The sequence below is a fragment of the Rhinatrema bivittatum genome, chromosome 4, assembly GCF_901001135.1.
Source record: "Rhinatrema bivittatum chromosome 4, aRhiBiv1.1, whole genome shotgun sequence".
Lineage (NCBI taxonomy): Eukaryota > Metazoa > Chordata > Amphibia > Gymnophiona > Rhinatrematidae > Rhinatrema > Rhinatrema bivittatum.
This window is the reverse complement of record NC_042618.1, coordinates 213232786-213256370: the sequence shown is the minus strand read 5'-3', so window position 1 is coordinate 213256370 and position 23585 is coordinate 213232786. Positions and strand designations below refer to the sequence as shown.

General features: G+C 44.4%; 1 protein-coding gene across 1 annotated transcript in view; it reads right to left on the bottom strand.

Moving 5' to 3' along the window:
- The window catches only part of UBA7 (ubiquitin like modifier activating enzyme 7), a 426723-nt gene extending 403925 nt beyond the window's left edge, over positions 1 to 22798 (bottom strand). Inside the window, exons 1-4 of the mRNA XM_029599673.1 lie at positions 22711 to 22798; positions 16066 to 16122; positions 8025 to 8193; positions 1140 to 1274 (exon numbers count right to left, since the gene is read on the bottom strand). Coding sequence (XP_029455533.1) covers positions 1140 to 1274; positions 8025 to 8193; positions 16066 to 16118 — 357 coding nt within the window. The 5' untranslated portion in view covers positions 16119 to 16122; positions 22711 to 22798. The remainder of the gene's footprint in view (positions 1 to 1139; positions 1275 to 8024; positions 8194 to 16065; positions 16123 to 22710) is intronic.
- Between the last annotated feature and the right edge of the window lie 787 nt (positions 22799 to 23585).

Below are 23585 nucleotides of genomic sequence, written 5' to 3'. Positions count from 1 at the left end.
GGGAGGAAGAGAGTACCATGTCTGGTGGGGTCCGTGGAAAAGATGAGACTGAAAGGGCCCCACAAGGATGCGGGGGGGGGGGGGGGGGTGTCGGGCCACGCATGCGCAATCGGACATTTTCTAGAAACTTTAAAGTTAAACTTCCACATTAGGCTTTACCACATGAGAGGACTTCTATTTTGTTTGCCCTCTGGAAAAAAAAAATACAAAAACAGGCAGATTGAATGCAAGCAAATTCCTGCTGCAGAGTAACCAAAAGCAGAAGAGAAAATGCAGTAAACAGCCCCAATATTTACCTTTTGTGGAAGATTTGAAGGGGGGGGGGGGGGGGAGGAAGGTTTTTGGGTTTTTTTCAGTTTACGTGGATAAAATAGAGGCTATGAGTTTCAGGGGAGAGGGGTTTGTAAAAATCCTTTTTTTAATTTGCTTTTCACTAGAGTGCCCAAAAATGAGATGTAACTTTGAGAAACCCAGTTTCCAGATAGGAAAACCTCCCTCTCGGGTGTTACAGCAGTGAGCTCACCTCACGGTGCCTGGCAGTACAGCAGCAGTGCCAGCTGCTCTGGACTCCAAATCCCAAGAAGCCTCAGCAGTGAAAATGAAAGTATGAATGTATGTGGGAAAGCAAAAAAAGCTATGTCAAGAACTATGGACAGACTGACAGACAGTGACAGGGAAAAACCACACACACTGGCCTGCTGGGAGAGGGGCCATCTATATGATTACAATGTGCAGAAAGTACAGTGAAAATGTCATTGATCAACTAGAATGTCAAGATAACATCAAGCACTTCACTTATGTTAGTAAATGAAACTCAATAAAGCACCCACCCAGAGTTGTGGATGGTGCGAGCTATAACATTTTTAAATAAATAAAACTTTGCCAACACCTGAGGTATGGGGTGATTAAACAAAATGTCTGTATCACAAACCATCCAGCGGTAGACATCAAGGGGGAGGTCTTATTGCACACTTTGTAGTGGGTTCCATCTTCCACTCCCACCTATTTCCGGTACAGATAAAGCCCTATTGAAGTACGTGTTTCTCCATACCTGCACCACACTTGCCAGGCCATTTAAAAGTGTGTCACACGTGTCACATATAGGCTTCTGTAAGGGAATGCATTAGTGTGCCAGGTACCTGGAACTTTGCTAGGAAGCTTTCTGTGAGTTGCTGGGTGAATGCGGTCACAGGGACATAGCTGTTCAGCTGTGCCAGATGCACCTGGGACACTTCAGCACGGTTCTTCCCAAGGTCATCTTCACTCAGGTAAAACTGCAGATGAATCAAAAAGCAAGGGGGCAGGTCATGAAAACACAATTCCAAAGAGAAAGAAACTGACAAGTGTATATGTAACACAGACAGACAGACACACAACACACACACACAAGCTGACAAGGATATCCCCCTATTATAGTCACCCCGTGCAGTCTGAAGGTTCAACTTGACCACAACCTTACAATGGAAACCCATCTCTCATATCTGGTAAAGACCTTTATGCACTGTACCAAATTCGCCAACTGCACAACTACTTTGAGAAACACAACTTCGCAACCATGATACATGTTGATTGCCAGCTGCATAGACTATTGCAACTCTCTATTTAATAGCATCTCACAGTACAACCTCAAATGCCTCCATAGTAGGGCTGTTAGATCTTTGGCAGGAGCCAAGGCAACAGACCATGAAAGGTCAATCTTGTGTCAGTTACATTGGTTCCCAATCAAAAGTAGGACAAAGTTTAAAAAACTCTGCTTTGTCTTTAAATCATCTGACTTCTTAATATCTCACCCAGTTTCTTTTCTCTACACTCAGGGAAACTTCCAACCTCCCGAAAAGCCCATCTATCCTCCCCTTCTCTGGCTTCTGCCAGAATAATTTGCACAAGACTTAGCGCTTTCTTCTGCTGTGCCCCAAAAATTTAGGACAAGGTATTATCTCTATGCCTTCATAAGATGAGTAATGTATTTTGTGCTGAATTAATTATATTGACGCAAAATACTGCATATTTTGAGCCATGAAAATGGTTGAAGAACCTTGTCCTAGAATGCTGGAAAACTGTGATACTCCCTCCACCCACTTGATAGCAGAAGTCAGCTTGATAATGGGTGAAGACAAAAGCTAGACAAGACTATCCATTACTGGACAATGCCTCTTTCATAGCTAACATTAGTGCTACTGTCATTGTTCGCCTGTAGTGCATTGTATGTAGGATTTCCCAGCACCCTAAACTGCCAATTACAGCTTAAACAAAATGCAGAGGCCTGCTTGATAATGAAGGCACATAAATTTGACCATATCACCCCAGTTCTGAAAAGCTTCCACTGGCTACCAACACCCTACTATACCAAATTCAAGATACTCAGCAATGCCATCACCCCCATGAGCTCTCCAACTACTACAGCCACTTACATGCCCATCTTGTGGTCCCACCCCTGAGAACTATGCATCTCATCATACTAAAAACAGAGCCTTTGCAGGTTCCACTTCAACCCTTTGGAATTCCTTGCCCCCTACATCAGTCTGGTCCCTGACCTCTTATCCTTCAGAAAACTATTAAAAACTTTACAATTTGAGGCAGTTTTTGATGCAATTGTTAATGTGTGAGCTGGCAAGTACATAGAAACATAGAAATGACGGCAGAAGACAACCAAACGGCCCATTCAATCTGCCCAGCAAGCTTCGCACTTTTTTTTTTCTCATACTTATCTGTTACTCTTGGCTCTTAGTAACCTTTTGGTTCTATTTCCCTTCCACCCCCACCATTAATGCAGAGAGCAGTGTTGGAGCTGCATCTAAGTGAAATATCTAGCTTAATTAGTTAGGGGTAGTAACCGCCACAATAAGCAAGCTACACCCATGCTTATTTGTTTACCCAGACTATGTAATTCAGTCCTTGTTGGTTGTTGTCTGTATATAGATCCACTTTTCTTCATTCCCCCCTGCCGTTGAAGCAGAGAGCTATGCTGGATATGCGTGAAGTATCAGTCTTTCTCCCCTGCCGTTGAAGCAGAGAGCTATGCTGGATATGCATTGAAAGTGAAGTATCAGGCTTATTTGGTTTGGGGTAGTAACCGCCGTAACAAGCAAGCTACTCCCCGCTTTTTTGTGAATGCAAATCCTTTTTTCCCACATTCATTCACGTCCTCTAGACTTTATGGATCCCACAGTGTTTATCCCACGCCCCTTTGAAGTCCTTCACAGTTCTGGTCTTCACTACTTCCTCTGGAAGGGCATTCCAGGCATCCAGCACCCTCTCCGTGAAGAAATACTTCCTGACATTGGTTCTGAGTCTTCCTCCCTGGAGCTTCAAATCGTGACCCCTGGTTCTGCTGATTTTTTTTCCCGACGGAAAAGGTTTGTCGTTGTCTTTGGATCATTAAAACCTTTCAAGTATCTGAAAGTCTGTATCATATCACCTCTGCTCCTCCTTTCCTCCAGGGTATACATATTTAGATTCTTCAATCTCTCCTCATAAGTCATTCGATGAAGACCTTCCACCTTTTTGGTCGTCCTTCTCTGGACCGCCTCCATCTTGTCTCTGTCTCTTTGGAGACACGGTCTCCAGAACTGAACACAGTACTCCAGGTGAGGCCTCACCAAGGACCTGTACAAGGGGATAATCACTAGGGATCTGAATCGTTTTTTGACGATTTAAAATATCGTCCGATATATTTTAAATCGTCAAAAATCGTTAGAGGCGATATATAATAGGAATTCCCCCGATTTATCGTCAAAAATCGTAAATCGGGGGAAGGGGGAGGGCGGGAAAACCGGCACACTAAAACAACCCTAAAACCCACCCCGACCCTTTAAAATAAATCCCCCACCCTCCCGAACCCCCCCAAAATGTCTTAAATTACCTGGGATCCAGTGGGGGGGGGGTCCCGGTGTGATGTTCCACTCTCGGGCCACGGGTGCGTTGATAGAAATGGCACCGGTGCTACCTTTGCCCTGTCATATGACAGGGCAAAGGTAGCGCCGGCGCCATTTTGGTTCCTGTCCCCCGACGTCACGAGCGTAGGAGATCGCTCCTGGACCCCCGCTGGACCCCCAGGGACTTTTGGCCAGCTTGGGGGGGGGCCTCCTGACCCCCACAAGACTTGCCAAAAGTCCAGCGGGGGTCCGGGAACGACCTCCTGCACTCGAATTGTGTTGCCGTAATGCAAAATGGCGCCGGCCATATGGCCGGCGCCATTTTGCAACCCCCTCCTACGGCCCACGCAGCAGCCCTGAAGCTGGACAAGATGGCTGCCGTGCCTGTGCTTAGTGGGAAGAGATCACTGGTGGGTTGCCATGCTGGTGAGAGCCTCCCAGGCTCATGGTGCCTGGCCAATTTATTTACTACCACCCTCTCCAAAGTGCCCTCCCCACCAGAGGTGCACCGGGAACATTTGCCGTTGAGCAAGAGTTGCGGGTGCGCACATCTCCACAAGCCGCACCATGAGGCATGAAAAATGGCGCAGGGCAGAACGGAGAATAACAACTGAGCCGCCCGATCACTTAAGCAGCAGAGCCAGGGTAAAGATGTGCCATCCCACGGCAACCCCTATTCACTTCCTTGGTAAAATTCTTTTTTTTTTAAACCAAAAACTTTAATAAAACAAGTACTTCCCTCAAAGAAGAATATCTGCAGGCTCAGCCCGTCCCCTTCAGGGCGAGGGAACTGGGACCCCCAGTTTTCAGCCCTATCCGGCGATGAAGGAATGAGCAACAAAGAGTCCCTGACTCCCTGCTCGTCTGCCTCACAAACCATATAACTTATCCATTGCCCTGCCCACCCTTCAGGCTGATCTCCGGAGTATCCCATTCCCTGACCACCAACTTCTTAACGGATGTGAAAAAGAAAAGCCTTCGCTGGGTGCTGTAAGCCAGCCATAACCGGGTCCACTCTTCCTCCGGAAATGGGACACTTCCTTCGGAAGATTAATTCCTAGTTCCTCCAAAACATGGGGGGGGGGAATCAGGGGCCCCAACTCCTCCCTGCGGAACAGACACATCACCTTTGGATTATTACCGTCCACAGACGAGCCTTCCCCCTGCCCCTCTTCGGAATCCTGCCCCCCCCCCCCACCCCCAGGGAAGGATCTGTCTGAGCAAGACCAGAGTCCACCGAACGCCAATGTCAGAATCTTCTGAAAGATCGACCTGCACAGCACGCAGTGTGAGCTTCCCAAGGACCCACTGAACTCTAGTAGCCCCCAGCTACCCTGCAGATCTGGATCTCTTCCTAGGCCAGATAAACTTTGTGCATTAAAGGCACAAAATCCATTGAAAAAAGAGGCAGAACTATCAGAGTCCTCCTCCAGGAGGTCTTCTGCAGTCCCCACCTGCCCTCCCTTCAGCCCCCCCCCCCCTCCCCGCACGGGGCTTAAATTAGCTGGGTACAATGAAGGAGGGAAATCCCCCTCCAAGGCTTCAATTGCCACAGCCTGCTGCCTCGTGAATGTGTCCAAGATGGCTGCCGTTCCCGCGCCAACAGGAAACGGGTCAGGGGCTTCTCACGGCACCTGCACAAGTCCTCCCAACTGACGCCACCAGACCCCCCCACCTCAGGCAAGCCTGAACTGCTCTCCCCCTCCGGGAGACCGCAGAAGCAGAGACCATTTTGCGCAAGTCGCAGATGCGAATCTCCACAGCCAGCACATGCGATCCACGTGGCATGCTTCAAAAGCAGTCGCCCGCGGGAAACCAAGAGAGGAAATGAGCATGGGGCACACTACTGACAAGAGGCAGCACCTGTCACTCTCTGGAAAGCCTCTCTTCTCTCTTTCCTTTTTATTTTTTTTTTAAACTTTAACAAGGAAAAAGAAAAACAAGGAGGCACACTTCCCTGATCTGAAGATTGGCAGCAGTTCCTTTGATCTTCCTGGGGCAGATGGAGCTGGATCCACCAGCTTTCAACCCCTGGCGACTAAGGACCAAGCAACAAAGGGTCCCCGACACTCTGCTTGTCCACCTCAAGACCAGGAGGGATAGCCCCACCAGGGCCTGCCACCCCCCCTCCCCCCGGAAGGAATCACCAACTAAGTCCAGACTGCAGGTTTTGCACATCCACCATCTGCTGAAGACAGAGAAATACTAAGATACTGCAGATGGCTCACTAGGTTATATGCCAATGTCAGTAAAACTTTCTCTACCTCTATCTGCTGAAAGGAAGGCAAAACCCAGGAGTCTGGACTGATCTGGGTACGTTCAGGGAACTGTATATATGCTCTCCCTCTGTTTCTTGCTCTATGTTAGATTGTAATATTTGATACAACTGTAGTTGTAGTTTTAATTATAATTTTGATGTAATTGTAATTACCTAATTTTCATTTTCATTATAATCCTCCTTGAGACTAATTTAGAAAAAGGCAGCATATCAAATGTTTAGAATCGTATCTACACACATCTTTTCACTCTTAACTTTGAGATGTTAAAGATCCTGCTGGACTTTTTAACCACCTATTGGTATTAATATTAGTTATAATATGTTTCTTTTTAATCTGGGAAAATCCAGAGTAGCCAGTGAGTGGACTGGAAAGGACCCCTCCCTTCCCTGGTCAGGACCACCAAAACAGGGCTTGCTCGACTCCTCCGACTGGGCCTGCAAAACAACAAAAACTAAGCTCCTCTCTACCTCTGAACTCTGCTCCAAATTCAAAGGACTGCCTCCTGAGTTGTAGAGCAAGGGAGCGGGTATATAGTATTACAAGTGGGATGGCCATTCCAGACTCCACAGGAGGAGGGTTTGAATTTGAATGGAACCTCCCATGAACCATCCCTGCTCTAACTAGAGGACTGCTACTAAACACCCAGGACTTACTGGTAACAGAACAGAGTGTCTCTTAGACATGTTAAATCAAAAGAATAACAGCTATATTACCTGTATACACCAGAGACAAATAGAAAGTTTAAATGTGAAAATATTTTCTCCAGGATTTCCTTTAATGAGGATAAGGCTCCCCAGCTGCCCTCTAACCCCCTACACAAAGGTGTGTCAGGGAGCCCTCTCTGGGAGCTGAGCAACTCTACTGACCCAGGAGAAGACTGGGAGGCCTCTGGAACAATAAAAGGAAGCCATTAAAGAGCACAAACACCTTAATAATAGAAAAAAATAGCTGAGTGTGCAAAGCAATTACACGCAGTGCTATACATCCAGGAGCAGGTGGGGAATACATCTAGCATCGCCGCCTGAGAAGCTGATCCAGTACTCATATGCTCCATTGCATCTATAGATGTATAGTTCCAATTTTTCTAATAAAGGCAGGTCTGAAAATCCATAGATGCAATGGGACAAACCCAGAACTGTATCAGCCTGTCAGGATTGACTGGGGTCATGTGGCAATCCTGTGTATCAGGTCCGGTTCTTAACTGTGCCACTGACTGTGCCCATAAAATGTGATGGCCCAGCTGCAGCCCCTTTGATTTGGCATTGCTCCTTCCCATATTGATGCTATAATGAATAGAAACAGAAGGTGATAGTGTTATTAGATAGTGCTGTACACCTGCCAAGGGGTAAAATTTGCATTTCAGTATAAAGTTGATCTTGTCTCTTTTTCAGTGTCATCAAAAGCTTTTATCACTTGATTTATATAGGCATCTCAGGATCTAAACCAGCAAACTAAGGTCCCCTACCTCTACTTCCTGTGACTTATTTCCCTAACCAATACTTCATCCTGTCACACAAGCTACTTCAGTTCAATACTCCCCTGAAACCTTAAAATTGAAGCCCCAGCAGGTTCAACAGCCATGTCTCTACCACATGCAGCATCAGGATGCATGGAATTTAGCAGGAACTGTTGAATCTGGCTTTATTTTTCCCTAATCCCTTAAACTCCATATTTCTTGCAATTCAGTCCCACTATGAGTAAGACATCTTCATGCAATCACCTTCCTAACTATTCATCACCACTGGCAGCACTCCCTCAACTATTCCATACCATCAGACTCCAGGTCTGTCACCCCTTTGAACACAATTAAAACTATAGAAAGTTACAGAAGCGTCCTGCCTTAATGACTGCTCGCCCTCTTTTTCCCTACCTGTGAGGAAAGGTCACTCCAATGCACATTGCCTACATCATGAATGGTCACCGATTTGACCCCAGACAAGATGACATTCTTGGCAATCTCAACTCCAAGCCCCTTCATCCCAGAGATAAGAACATCAGAGGAACCCATCTTCCGCATTGCCTCATGGCCAAGAACATACCTGCACAGCAAATGGAAAAGAAAAACTCCCATGATTCTCTAGTACCATAGGAAAAAGCTTCCCAGTATGTTCAGCTCTGGTCAGTAGCTCTCATGATCCCCATTCACTGACTACCATCCAAGTATGTTCAGTTCAGTTCAGGATATTGAGGTGTCTGAGGCAGAAGTGTAGCCATAAAAAGCATAGACAAAAACAACAGAGATTTAATAGAGGATATTCACAAAACTGCTATGAAAAGGGAAGTACTATTACTAAAGGATTTCAGTCTGCCAGATGTTGATTAGGACATCACGGCTGCAGTGTCTTCTCTGCAGGGACCACTGTACTTTCAACTGATAAGAGAACCCACACAGGAGGGGGAGATACTGAAGATGGTGCTTACAATAAGGGACAGTATTTCTGATGATGTAGTGGACGATCATCTGAGATCCAGTGATCACTAGATGGTGTAGGTCAGTTTCAGAGGCAGGCAGTAATGGTTCATTTTAAGCCAAGGGTCCTAGGCCAGGAAAACTAACTTTGTTAAAATGGAGGAGTACTTCAAGGAGACATTAACTGGATGGGAAAATCTAGATGGAAGTAGACAACCAACGAGAAAACCTATAAGCATATATTGTACAGGCAACTAAATCTTGTGTTAGAAAACTAAAGGGAAAAGGGTAAAAAGAGGAACTATTACTTCATCTATTACTACAGAAAACTATGGTTTTCCTTACTACTTTCATCTACTACTTTAGATGAAAAAGTAAGGAAAAAAGGTTAGAGTTCATAAACTACAAGAGATCACAGAAAGAAGACAGGCAACAATATCCGGAAAAGGTAAGAAACTGGGAAAGTAGTCAGGAGAGTGAAGATACAAATGGAAGAAAAAACAGCAAATATGGTAAACAAGGGGGGGTGGGATTGATGAGTTTTAGATATGTTAGTGTCAGAAGGAAATGCAAAAATGGCTTTGTGAAGCCCAGAAGTGAAGGGGAGAAACAGGATGATGGCAATAAGCAAAAAGCGGATTTGCTTAACAAATGTTTGGTGTTCATTGAGGAAAGGCCATGAGCAGGACCCTAGAAAACAGATACCAGTAAGATTGGAAGCACGGTAAACCTCAATTTTCAGAAAAATGCATTTGAGAGGAACTAGATAAACGTAAAGTAGATAACACAATGAGACCAGATGGGATACATCCAAGGTTTTAAAGGGAACATATTGGTTTTGGCAGCTCTGCTGGTTGACCTGCTCAATGTCTCTAGAGTCAGCAGCTGTTCCAGAAGACTGGAAACAGGCAAATGTGGTTCCTATTCACAAAAATGGAAGTAAGGAGGAAGCTGGGAATTACAGTTTGGTTAGCCTGACCTCTGTGGTGAGTAAATTAATTGAATCACTGCTAGGACAGACAACAGCATAGTTTTTAGAATACAAGAGAATACAAGATTTGAGGCGGTATTATCAATTTCTTTGACAGGGTCACCAGAGAGTTGGATCAAAGGAGAACACTAGACGTAGTTACTTGGATTTCATTAAGTCCTTTGACAGGATACCACAGAGGCAATTTATAAATAAACCGAGCTTCCTTTGTGTTGGTCCTAAAGTGACTGATCGGAGTGGGAGGCGACCAAGGGTAGTGATAAACTGAGCTCACTAAGGGGGTCATTTTCTATAGCTTTCGCACGTGAAAAGTCCCTTTTCACATGCAAGAGCTAGATTGGGGCAGAGTCAGGGTGGCACCGGGGTGGATGCGGCGAAGACATCACTGACGGCGAAAAGGTAAGGCCCCTTATCGCCACCAGTAACACGCCCAATAGCACCACCTTTCATGGTGGCGTTATTGGTTTGTGAAAGCCGACAGTGATTGCACCATGGTGGTGCAATCGCTGCCGGCTTTCGCAGGCCTGCCCCCCGCTTCGCCTCCCCCTCGCCCCCCGGTACCGTGTGATTCACTAAGGCCTGCAATTTTAGAAAATCCAGGCCTAAGAGGAAAAGGGCATTACTAGTGGACTATTGGGAAAGGTTTCTCTTTTTGTGGTTAATATCAAAATCCACAACAGGGTAGACCATCCAGGAAGGGGAGGAAACCATGAAGAGGGATCTAGTCTGGAGTCTGGAAGCTAAGATTTAATATTTAAAAATTCAGGGTGATGTATTTGGGCTGCAAAATCCCATGGGAGCAGTAGAGTCTAAGAGTTGAAATTTTTCCATGCATGAAACAAGAGCGGATCTAGGAGTGATTGTATCTGATAAAGAGAGAGGAACAGTCAACAGAAAAAAAGCGTGATATTGCTCCTCTACAAGACCCTGGAGAGACTTCACTTAGATATTGTGTATGGTTCTAGAGACTGCACCTTCAAAGGGATATAAACAGAGTGGAGTCAGTCCTGAAGATGGCTACTAAAATGGTCAGTGATCTTCATTGTAAAGCTTAAAGGGGCAGACAAAGATCTAAACATAAATAACCTAGAGGAAAGGCAAGAGAGGGGAGATATGATAGAGTCATTTAAAAACCTCAGAGATATCAATGCACAGGACGTGGGTCTCTTTAAATGGAAAGGTGACTCTGGAATGAGGGGTTATGGTATGAGAATGAAAGGAGGGTAGAAACAGGAGTAATCTAAGGAAATAGTTCTTTACAAAATGCTTTAAGGATATATGGAATAGATTCCTAATGGAGGTGGAGGAGACTATTGTAAGAGAGAGAGACTTGTTTGTCGCCAGTCCCATATTATGGAACTCGTTACACCTTTGCCTTTTTGAATGACTGAATGTATAAAATCTTTTAAAAATCAGCTGAAGATACATTAATTTTGTCAGGCATTTAATGGTAGAGGGTCACTATTGTTACCTTCTTTTGAGGGCAGATCAGTAATTCTGATTATTTCTGTTTTATTTTATGTTTTATGCATTTGTTCTTGTGTATGTGAATGATGTAAGCCACCTAGGGTTGTGTATAGGTGGCATATAAATCTCGAAATAAAAAAATGACAGTAACTGAATTCAAGAAAGCATGGGGCAAGTACAGGTGATTTCTGAGAGAGTGTTAGAAATTTTATAGTGGAACAGTTGTGTGGATAGGCAGACTAGATATCGTACATTCTTTTTCTGCAGTCATATTTGTGTTTCTATGTTTCTTATTCTTGGTGGCTATGGAAATAAGGAACAAAGCTGGAGAAAAAACCCCACCACTTCGTCACATGCTATCTACAAATCCCTTCTCAACACATACAGAAACGCCATCCTTAGAACCAAGAAAGATTTCTACGCAAAAAAAGTCCACAACTTCATTTTTGACTCAAAGGCACTTTTTTCCTACGTCTCTTCACTTATCAAACCATCTCCTCCCACCATCCCAGACCACCAAGCACTCAAAGCCAATGAACTCGCCAATTATTTCAAGACAAAAATCTCCAACCTTACCTATTCTCTCACAACCAACAGCCTCCCCCCAATACACCATCTCATAACCCTGCCTCTACAAAACTCTAGTCTAGAGTCATTTGAGCTCACCTCTTCTCTTGAGATAGAAAATACCCTCAAGAAACTCAAAACATCCTCCCACCCATCAGACCCATTACCGACAAACCTGCTCATCGCCATCCCGAACACCATTTCAAAACCAATTTCTGAAATTATTAATACCTCTCTATCTCAAGGCTTAGTACCTAACCAGCTAAAACTGGCAATCCTCAAACCTCTGCTAAAAAAAAACAAATGCCTCTCCATCGGATCCAGCTAACTTCCGACCAATCGCAAAATTACCTCTCATTGCCAAATTGATGGAAAAAATTGTCAACAAGCAACTGTCAGAATACCTGGAAGATCATAACATTCTCTCTCCGGCTCAGTACGGCTTTCGCAAATCCCTAAACACCGAATCACTCCTACTATCACTCACGGACACCATCCTCTTAAACCTGGAGAAAAAACAATCCTACCTGCTTGTTCTTTTGGTAAAACACACAATACTTATAGACCAAATAGCCAACATGGGCATCAAAGGCTCAGCTCTCAGTTGGTTTCAGTCCTTCCTGAGCAACAGGTTCTATAAAGTCAGGATAAACAACAAGGAATCTCATCCCGTCCTTACAGACCAAGGAGTCCCTCAAGGATCTTCACTTTCACCCACCCTCTTCAATATCTACCTCCTCCCTCTCTGCCACCTACTCACAAACCTTAAGCTCACCCATTACCTCTATGCAGATGACATACAAATCCTCATCCTGATCACAGAATTCCTTCAAAACACTATTACCTACTGGAATGACTGCCTTCAGCCAATTAAAGACCTACTCTCTAGCCTCAACTTAGTTCTGAATGCCAATAAAACAGAAATGCTCATTATCTCCCATGACCACCCCCCACCACCACCACCATCTCCTCCTCATCAAGCTCCTCTCAATCAACAAGCTTAAACATCAATTTCTCACCTGATGTCAGGGATCTAGGAGCCTGGCTGGACAACAATCTAAACCTAAAAAAGTTTATAAACACTACCACAAAGGACTGCTTTTACAAACTGCAAGTCCTCAGAAAGCTAAAACCCCTCCTTCACTTCAATGACTTCCGGCTAGTACTTCAATCCATCATACTAAGATCGATTATTGCAACTCCCTTCTACCCGCCGCCCCACAAATACTATCAAACCCTTACAGATGGTTCAGAACGCCGCCACCAGAATCCTCACAAACTCCAACAAAAGAGAACATATCACCCCTATCCTCCGTAACCTTCACTGGCTTCCTATCAAACACAGGATCCTCTTTAAAGTTCTCACAATCGTTCACAAAGCAACACACATCCTCGCTCCCATCATGTTAAGCACACAACTTCAACCCCATACATCTTCCAGACCCATTAGAAGCGCATACAAAGGCACTCTGTATGCCCCGCCCGCAAAAACATCACTAAGGAAACGAGCACTATCTTCAGCAGACCCCCACCAATGGAATGCACTCCCCCAAGATCTACGACTTGAACCAAGTCATCAGGAGTTAAAAAAAAACAAAAAACGAAAAACATGGCTCTTCTGCCAAGCCTTCCCAGACACTTAATGCTGCCTAGATGCTATAATAAACTCAATCATGGGCTTCTTCGTTGAGATTCTTATTCTGACTCTCTTGATTCTTATTCTGACTCTCTTGATTGGTCGCTGCTCCTTGTCCGTCTTCCCCTCCCCTTCTTCTAATTTGAAAACTCTTTTAGGCAGCTCCCAGGACTAATGCCTATAACAGATTTCAGCTCGGAGTTGATCTATTCAAGTTTTTGTACTCACATACTATATATTCCGTAGTCATTCACCTTGACCTGTTCCCTTGTTCCCCCATTAAAGATACTGCGCTCAATTGTTTTTTGTAACTGTACTATGATACTGGGTTCAAATGTTTCTTGTAATCTGTACTATGTTCAATTTGTTCTATTGTTCTATGTAAAGCCTCCCTTTTTTGGGCGTTTCACTGTTTTATGTAAACCGGAGTGATTTGTATTTCATACAAGAACCTCGGTATAGAAAAATAAAATAAATAAATAAATATTTGACTTTTCTACCTCTTTGGAGGCCACTAATGGACATATAGATGTGTTGCAATCAATTTCTATCAGTCAAGGCCAGAGAATTGAAAGTTTAGGGTCTCAAAATAATTATTTTAACGTCTTTAAGGTGGCTTCTATTAAAGATAATCTGTCAACACATAGGAGGCTTGAGATTTTGGAAAACAAAGGTAGAGCATTAAACTAGCATTTTTTCCAACTTTCCCAGGTCTCCTCTCCTTTCTCCCTCAGAACTAGTTAAAAAAAAAACTTTAAGGAGGGTTTAGGGATCTCGGATGAATCCCTCCCCTCAGTAACTAGAATGTATTTGCCTTTTAAAAGTAGGAGTCTGAGAGGAGACTGGTGAATCAGCTTTAAATGTTGGATTGAATTTGACAGATTTTTGGAGCATTCCACAAATTTTATTGAAGACCATGACACTTACTGGTTACTTGTTCTGCTGAGGAGGAAAAAAATCTTGTTTTGCGATTTTTTTTTTTTTTTTTTTTTTTTTAACAGACAATATATATTTAAGGGTTATAAGGTTTGAGACTTTCCTGATGTATGTAAGTAGACCCAGGTGAGGAGGAAAACTTTCCTCCAGCTTAGAGATGCTACAATGGGTATTGAGGGTACTTTTTCTGCAAAATGTGAGGTTCGTTATTTTGGCAATACCTTTGTGCACTTTGAACCCTCTCAGTTAAAGGCTTTTATTGATAGATAACAGGTCTTTTCAAGTTATAGCTTCTGCCCCGTCCCTTTGTAAGCACAAACGCAAGGGTAAGGTCCGGGTGTACCCAGCAGAACCCGGTCCGTCTACGGAGCAGAGGTTAATACCTCAATATGCCGTTCCAATACAAACAACACCGGGGTTAAGCCCCATTGACAGAGCAAGGGGAGGAAACTTACTCTCGTCGGGGGATGTTACTCTGTCCCCGCCGGACCCCAGACCACCTCCACTGGCTTCCTCTCCGGGAACTTCGGGGAATGTTCAGGCAGGAGGCGGGACACCCAAAGGTCCTGACCATGCTGGGATCTCCGTCGCTAACCTGGAAGTGTCTGTGGAGCTTGGAGACCTGTTACCCTGAGACCCTGCGAGTGGAGGGACGACTGGAAGCCCAGGGAACCTCGTAGTGGAGGAAGGGGTACAAGGAGGCTCCCTGGAACATCTAGCGACCAGACCGAGGATTTTATCAAACCGGAGGTGGTGACAATGGACTCGCTATGGGAGTTCATGGCAGGTATGTCTAAACTGCTACGGGAACAGGCTAAGTGTGTTGGTAATGTTGAGAAGAAATTGGATTTAATGAGAAAAGAAGATTGTACGGTTATACAACAACAGACACAAATGGAGGAAGTAATAAAGCAAGATCTTAAGAGTGTTCAAGATATTACTGGAGGTCTGGCTCATGAAAATGTTACTCTATCATGTAGACTGGAAGCAGTGGAAAATTATTTAAGGCACCTAAATATTAGAATCTTGAATTTTCCCAAGATAATGGGAGAAATACCGCTGCTTACACTGAGGAGATATTTAAAAGATGTCTTAAAGATTCAAGAGGAAAAAATACCTCCCTTCAAAAAGATAAATTTCCTGGTCCAGAGAATGGTTTCAACTCCACAAAGAGGAGAGACAGATTCCCAATTTCTTAATTTGACTCATTACTTGGAGACCTCTGATTTGGAGGTGGTGGATAGAGCTGAATTGTTTATTTCCTGCTATTCTGAGCAAGATCTTTCCTTAATTATGAAAGCATACTTTAAAAATTTGAATGCTCTATTTCATGATCAGAAAGTACGTCTGTTTCCAGATCTAGCCAGACCAACTCAAAATAGGCGTAAAGAGTTTTTGTCACTGAAGCCTGATGTAATAGCAACAGGGGCGAAATTTTTACTTCGCTACCCATGTCGCTGTATTATAAAGATGTCTAACAATACCTTTGTCCTTTTCATCCCAGATCATTTAAAACAATTCCTAGATGGCAGAAGACATAACAGTGCCACTGATAGAACTGGGGTATAAAGTTAAATAATGTATTGTTGTCGCCTCAATTTTTCTTTGTGAGATATTCTTTAAATTCCTCAAATATAGAAATTACTCCCCCCCCCCCCCCATTTCTTCATTATGGTGTGATAGTAACATAAGGGATTATATGATTGTATCTCCTGAAGCTTGTTTGTTTTTGTGACTTAAAAATATTACTTGTTACTATTGTAACCGTATATCTAACAAAGTTTGTTCTTTGTTTAATTATTGTAAAATTCAGAAATTAAAAAAAAAAAAAAAAGAGTCTGCATAGATATGGCATTTGCTGAAGAACTACCCAAGAAAGAAAATATAAACAGAAAATAACTTACAGCTGTCGGGAGTACAATCCCTCATCGATATCCAGACTGTCCGAGTTGGCCATCCTCCTGTTAACAAAAACCACACAAAGATAGCACAGGAAATTCTTGCATATGATGGGCCCTATAACAAAGGCGAGCAGAGCCTGGTGGTAGACGGAATTAGAAATTGGTTAAGTGATAAACAGAGGGTGGTGGTAAATGGAATTCATTCGAAGGAGAGAAAGGTGATTAGTGGAGGACCTCAGGGATTGATCCTAGGGCTGATTCTCTTCAATATCTTTGTGAGTGGCATCGTGGAGGAGTTAGAAGGAAAAGTTGGTCATCCGTGAAGAGACATTGGTATCCACTCTGTTGCAGATCTTAATGTGGGAGTAGACACAGAATGAAAAGTGATCTAAGAAAGCTCAAGGAAGGATCAAATACTTGGCAGTTAAGATTCAATATAAAAATGTGTAGAGTCATGCATTTAGGATGCAGAAATTTGAAGGAGCAGCACATGATGAGGGGTGAAAAACCAGGAGAGGGCCCTCAGGATGATAGTGTCTGATGATCTCACGGTGGCTTTCCCCCATGGTCTATTTTAAAAGCTGTTCTATTTCCTTTTTAAGCACCAGTAGTCTGATTTCATTCTAGGTAGAAAGAGGGAAGTAATATTACCTCCTGTACAGGTCTCAGGTGAGATCCCAAATTGAGTTGTGTGTGCAGTGTTAGAGTCCACATCTACAAAAGGACATGGAAATAGGACAGCAGAAAAAGGCAATATGCCTACGCTTATCTCTATAAGCCCTACCACTCCCTCCAAGATTCCATGTGCTTGTCCCATTCTATCTTGAATTCAGATATTGTCCTCGTCTCCACCAGCTCCACAGGGGATCTGTTTCATGCATTCACCAACCTTTCTGTAAAGAAATATTTCCTTAGATTACCCGAGTCTACTCCTTTCACCATCATCCCATGAACCCTCTGTCCAGAGCTTCCTTTCCATTGAAAAAAAGCCTACCTCCTGTGCACCAATATCTTGGAGGTTTTAAAATTCTCTATTATATCTCACCAATCTGCCTTTCCTTTAGGCTATAAATATTTAGACCTTTAAGTCTGTACTCATATGTTTTACAGTGAAGACCACTGACCATTTTATTAGCCCTGCTTTTGGACCAACTCCATCTGGTTTATATCCTTTTGAAGGTGCGGTCTCCCAAATTGTAAACTTTTCTTTAAATAAGTTCTCACCAGGGACTTATATGGGACAATATCACCTTTTATTTCTGATCATTCCTCTCTCTATACACCCAAGGATCTTTTTGGCTTTTGCCATTGCCCTTTCCATCAGTTTGGCCACCTTGAGATCATTAAACATGATCTCCCACAAATCCTGCTCTTGTTTTGTGCTTAGATCTTAACCCCCTATACTGTATTGCTCCCTTGAGTTTTTGCATCTCAGATGCATGGCACAGCATTTTTTTTTTTAGCATTAAATCTTAGCTGTCAAATTCTAACTAGAAGCAGGCAGGTCTGGTTTTCAGGATATCCATAATGAATATGCATGGGATGTATTTGCATGCACTGCCTCCACTGTATGCAAATATATATCAGGCATATTTCATTGTGGATATCCTGAAAACCAGACCTGTTTGTGGCACTCGAGGACTGGAGTTGCCTACCCCTGCTCTAGACTATTTCTTCAATCTTCACTAGATACTGCCTCATGCTTTCCACACCTTTCTGGGTGTCTATCTTGTTACACATTTTGGTATCATTGTAAACTGACATCTTTCACAATAGTCCTTCCTCAGTATCAGTTATGAACCTGTTGAAAAGAACCAGTCTAAGGATTGATCCCTGCAGAACACCAATAGTAACATTCTTCCCCTCAGTATGAACTCCATTTACCACTACCCTTTGTCACATCTCAGTCAACAAATTTATAACCCAGTGACTTTAGGGTCCATACCTACGGCATTCTGTTTATTTGTAGGTCGCCTATGTGGAACCATGTCAAAACACCTTACTAAAATCCAAGGACATTTCATCTAGCACTCTCCCCGATCCAAATCTTATCCCCAATAAAAGAAATTGATCAGATTAATTTGACAAGACCTACCTCTGGTACTAACCATGTTTCCTTGAATGTTGTAATCCATGTAAGGTTTCCTTCCGAAACCGAGAAACCTTTAGCGCAACGTTCACCTTTTTAAAATCTAGGATGGGACAGAATTGGCCCTCCTTCTTGGGGAATAGCGACCCATCTCTTGCTTTCCCAGGGGGACAGGCACGATGGCCCCAAGCGTGCAAAGACAAGCAATGGTTCCTGCACCACCAGCTTCTTTTCTCGATAAGTGCAGGGGGAGACGAGAACCAATCTCTTAATGGCCGAGCAAATTCTAAAGCATAGGCTTGACTTATCACGCTGAGGACCCACTGGTCGAAGAACAGAGCCAGCCAGCCAGCCCCCTATTACTGGAACAGAGGAGTGGACCAGCTTCACTTCATTGTGCAGGTTTGGCTCCACCTCCACCGATGGAAGAGCCATCTCTGCTCGACCTACAACCTCAAAAGGACTGGCTCAAGATGGTTGTCTGCCAGAGGACTGCCTCTGAGTCCTCCCTGACGCCCTCATGGGCCGAAACAGTCGATTAGCTCTGAAGCGGGAACAGGAAGGAAGAGAGCCTTTTGCCTTTGGTTTATCTTCCGGCAGTTTATGGATCTTATTCTCCCCGAGAACCTTAATCATCTCTTCCAAGTCTTTACCAAAGAGTAATTTCCCTTTGAAGGGCAAAGCCCCCAACTGGGACTTAGATGAAATATTGACTGTCCAGTTCCTCAACCAGAGGAGTCGCCGAGCCAAAACTGCAGACATCATGGTTCTGGAGGAAGTTCTGACAAGATTGTATAAGGCATCCACACTGTATGCTACAACAGATTCTAGACGCGCTGCTTGTCTGGTCTCAGATTCCGATAAGGACCTGTCTGCTTGTAACTGTTGTACCCAGCTAAGTCGGCCCTCAACATAAAACTGCTACACACAGCATTCTCTATTTCCACCCCCCTCTTTTTTTTTTTCAGACTGCAAGGATTGCACCTCTACCATCTGTTGGAGACAGAGAAATACTGGAGGACTGCAGGTGGTACTTTGGATTATATGCCAGTGCAACTTTCTCTGTCTGCTGAAGGGGAGGCATAATCCCAGGAGTCTGGACTGATCCGGGTATGAACAGGAAATCTCGATTTCCAGTCACCCTGAGATTGTTGAGGATTAGGGGGCTAGGGGAGCGCACAAATGTTTTCCCCTCTCTCACACATTTGCATGTCCATTCTCTCACACATATACTGTCAAATACATGCTCTTATACACACCCACAATCTCTCTCTCAGACACTGAAACACTCTCAGACTCTAAGACATTCTCTTTCCCCTCAGCCCCCCCCCCCCCCCCCCAAATTCTCTCAAAAACACACACGCTCTTACTTTCACCGGCTCCCTCACATACACACACAAACACCCCCCCCTCCCAGACAAGCTCCCAGTCATTCTCTCTCACACAAACAGTCCCCCCAGGTAGGCACCAATTTATTCTCTTACACACACACACATACACACCCAGGCAAGCACCCATTCTCACACAGACAGATCCCCAGGAAAGGCGCCCATTCTCACACAGATAGACCCCCAGGGAAGGCACCCCTTCATTCATACATACACCCCAGTCTGAATCCTATTCATACACATGCACAAACTGAAGACAGACCCTCTTTCTTTCTTTTGCCTGCAACCACGGAGCCTCTCTTGCTCCTCTGCTGCCACTGTCACTGCTGCTGCATGGCTATGAGGGAGTCGCAGATTGCTGCTACTGGCACTGAAGCCCATTCTGCTGCATCCTTTGTGCAGGCCCCCGGTATTAAAAATTTGTGGGGCTTCCAGTTCCTCCATGCTAATATTGTACACTGCAAGATAGGCATAAAGAAAGTGCTACCTTTGCACATTCCCAAAGATAACATATGCCAAGCACTAAAAATTAAAAAGATTATTTATTTATTTATTTTTACTTTTGCTGTCTGATCTTAGTTTTCTAATCAGTCAGAGGCTTTTTTTTTTCTACCTTCCCTTTATTGGTCTTTTGCCACATGCCAATTCCTTTTACAGGGTCTTTTTTTTTCTTCTCTATCCATCTGTCTTCTTCCCTCACACACTTAGGTTCTCATTCTCACATGCTATCTCTCTCTCACACAAAACTAAGACTCATTCTCAGCACTGTCTCTCACTCTCTCTCTCACACACACAGGCTCTCTCACTTGCTGTCTCACACAAACATACAGGCTCTCTCTCTCTCTCACATGCTGTCACACACACACATATACATACACAGGCTCTCACATGCTGTTTCTTGGATCCTACAGGTTCTTACTCCCACAGTCTCCCTCAACTCAGTCTCCCTCAACTCACTCTCACACACACATATTCTACAGGGCCACAGCCTCTCTCTCACCTCTGGGCCTCCTCTTCACAGGTCGCGATAGGATGGGCTCTGCAGTGGCCCTGATCTTCTCGGGTTGCCACAAGGTGGATCCGTGGCGTCCTGCTACCAGGCCTCCTCTTCTCGAGCCGCTGCGTGGTGGGATCTGTGGCGGCGCTCCCACCAGGCCTTCTCTTCTCAGCCACTGCGAGATGGAATCCGTAGTGGCCTTGCCACAAATGCTGCTCCCCTTCTGCACACAGCGGATGCTCCTCCTCCTCATGCAGCTCTGGCAAGTTTTTTCTTCCGAGGTCAAACAGGCAGGAAGGAGAAGGAGCACCTGGATGTGCCTTTTTCTTCGGGCCATGGTGGGATGAGCTTCACCACGGCCCTGTCGATCTTCCTGCTGTGTGACCCCTGATCAGGAACCAGGAACGCAGGAGAATCACCAGGAGGCAACGAAGTACACGACCAGCATGGAGACCTGTTGCAAAGGAGACTATCAGGAGCAGAGCCCAGCCTTAAGTAATGGAGCTTTGGCGACGTCATCATCCAGGACTGTGGCCAAGTTCCCGCCGCGGGTCCTTCATAAGCAACAGTGATGCGCGCGTGCCTAGGGAGCAGCGTGATGCTGAATGGCAGCATCTCTCTGCGGACCATGCGGAGAGGCCCGTTGCGGAGCACAGAGGCCAGTAGCAGAAGCTGGAGCACCAGGGGTGGCCAGAGGACGGAGCTGGCCGCCCACCACCGCCAGAGATGTGGAACTAGATGCTGGATTTGGCAAAGAGGTGAGAGGGCTGGACCGTGGGTCTGCCACTGCCAGTACACATATATCCCTGTGCCTGGGGGCATTGCCCCCCCAGTATGCCACTGCAGGCTCCTTTTTCTGTTGCTGGTTGGATCGGGTCCACCAGTGGCAACACGGGCCTCTCCTTGCTCCTGCACTGCCCCATCAGGTGTGCCGCCCTTTGCAATTGCACGGTCTGCACATCCAGTGGCACCAGCCCTGGACTGAGATCTCATTAGATTTTGCCTGCCTGTGATGTCAGTGCGCTAAGGAAGAGCACCACTCTTCTTGAGAGGGGTTTGTGTGTTAACAAAACTCTCGTGCCCATGTGACAAAGGAGTCAAGAATCAACCTTAGCTCGGGGCTGAGGGAGCAAGGGTCCTCTTATGGAGGGTACTTGAGAGGCCTTATCCCCTCCCAGGGATGGCCTGGAGAGTGAGGAGAGGATTCAAAGCACTGGAGACCTGTCGGAATGGAGGAGAAGGATTTGAAGAGATTTATTTCTTTAAAATTATTTGTATACCGCTTATTCAATGGATGTTAGGTCTAAGAGGTTTACATATTAAAAACATATATAATTGATTACAATTTGAGAGATTCTTCTGACAAAGTGGTCTCTATCCTCAAAGTCTCATGCCTCAAATCGGTTAGTCTATAAGGTGCCACCCGTCTCTTGTCATTTATGCTATACCATATTAACACGGCTACCCCTCCAAAAGGTGTGTACAGCTTTCTCATTACATCCTTATCACAAGTCAGTGACTGAAGGGTGCTCAGCTGATCTGCACATACCTGAGAGTACTCAAGAGGAAAAGCAAAAGCACAGATTCAGACACTGATAAATAAGGAACTGATTCAGCAGAAATAAGTTTTCAGAAAGAAAGAACAGAAAGTAAAGTGCTTATAAAAGCAAATTTTTAATCCTGACTTTTACATTGTCAGTATCTTAAGAGTCCAATCCTGATTTTACAATTAATCTCCAAAAGCATTTAAAATTTGAGCAAGAAAGAAAGGGAATTGAAAATTGGGATTAGATTAGGGACACTGAAAGAGTTTGTTAATGAAAAGCCAGGAACAAGGAAAGGAAAAGATTTTTTTTTTTTTTTTTTTTTAATTACACCTTCAAAAATCGAGAACAGAGGAAGATGACATCACAAAACTGCAGCAGAGAAACACTTCAGCTCCAGGGTTATTAAACTGCCCTAAATCCCTCTATTCCACAATGCTAATAGTACAAACTGCAGCTGAGCTGCCTGTAGATAATACAGTTAGAGCTGACAGCTTTCAGACCTATCTGGCTAGTCTTTCACTGAAGAATTTACAGAACCATTCGCGGTCAGTGATTCTTGTGCCCGATATCAGTACCATCCATCTCCTCCTTACTTCATGCAAATCTGTAAAGCACCCCCCAACTCACCTTCCCTAGGATCCAGGCTCAGTAAAGCCAGTACTTCTGTTCCAGCTGTGAGCTGCAGTCAGTCCTCTTCTATTGCTTTCAGTTTCTCTGCTGCCTCTGCACCTTCCTGGTTCCGCCTTTTAAAGGCACAGGCTTCAAAATCAGAATGTGAAAACAGGCAGGCTGTACTACCCTTAACATGGGAAATCTTATCGGTACATAATGTGCATGAAAAAGCAATCTTAACTCCAGGTCATAGTAACATAATAAATGACAGCAGATAAAAGCCCAAATGGTATGTCCAGTCTGCCCAGCAAATTGCTTGGGTGCAGGGGCAGACTGCAGGAAAATATCAGTCCAGGGGATTTTTTCAAAACCGGCACTCAGGGTATCTGACTCCCTTGTGCACTCTCTCTGCAGCACATGCATCAAATCGCCAAGTCCACTCTGAAACCTGGCAGAATTAAGTCCAAATATCTCCAAAATAAATTTCACATTTTTCCTAAATAACTAAGAAATAGAGCATACTCTAGACCAGCAGCGAGGTAATCAAATTTGCAGATGATACAAAATTGTTCAGAGTAGTTAAATCACAAGCAGATTGTGATAAATTGCAGGAAGACCTTGTGAGACTGGAAAATTGGGCATCCAGATGGCAGATGAAATTTAATGTGGATAAGGGCAAGGTGATGCATATAGGGAAAAATAACCCATGCTATAGTTACACAATGTTAGGTTCTATATAAATATTTGCTACCACCCAAGAAAGATCTAGGTGTCATAGTGGATAACACATTGAAATCATTGGTTCAGTGTGCTGCGGCAGTCAAAAAAGCAAACAGAATGTTGGGAATTATTAGAAAGGGAATGGTGAATAAAACGGAAAATGTCATAAT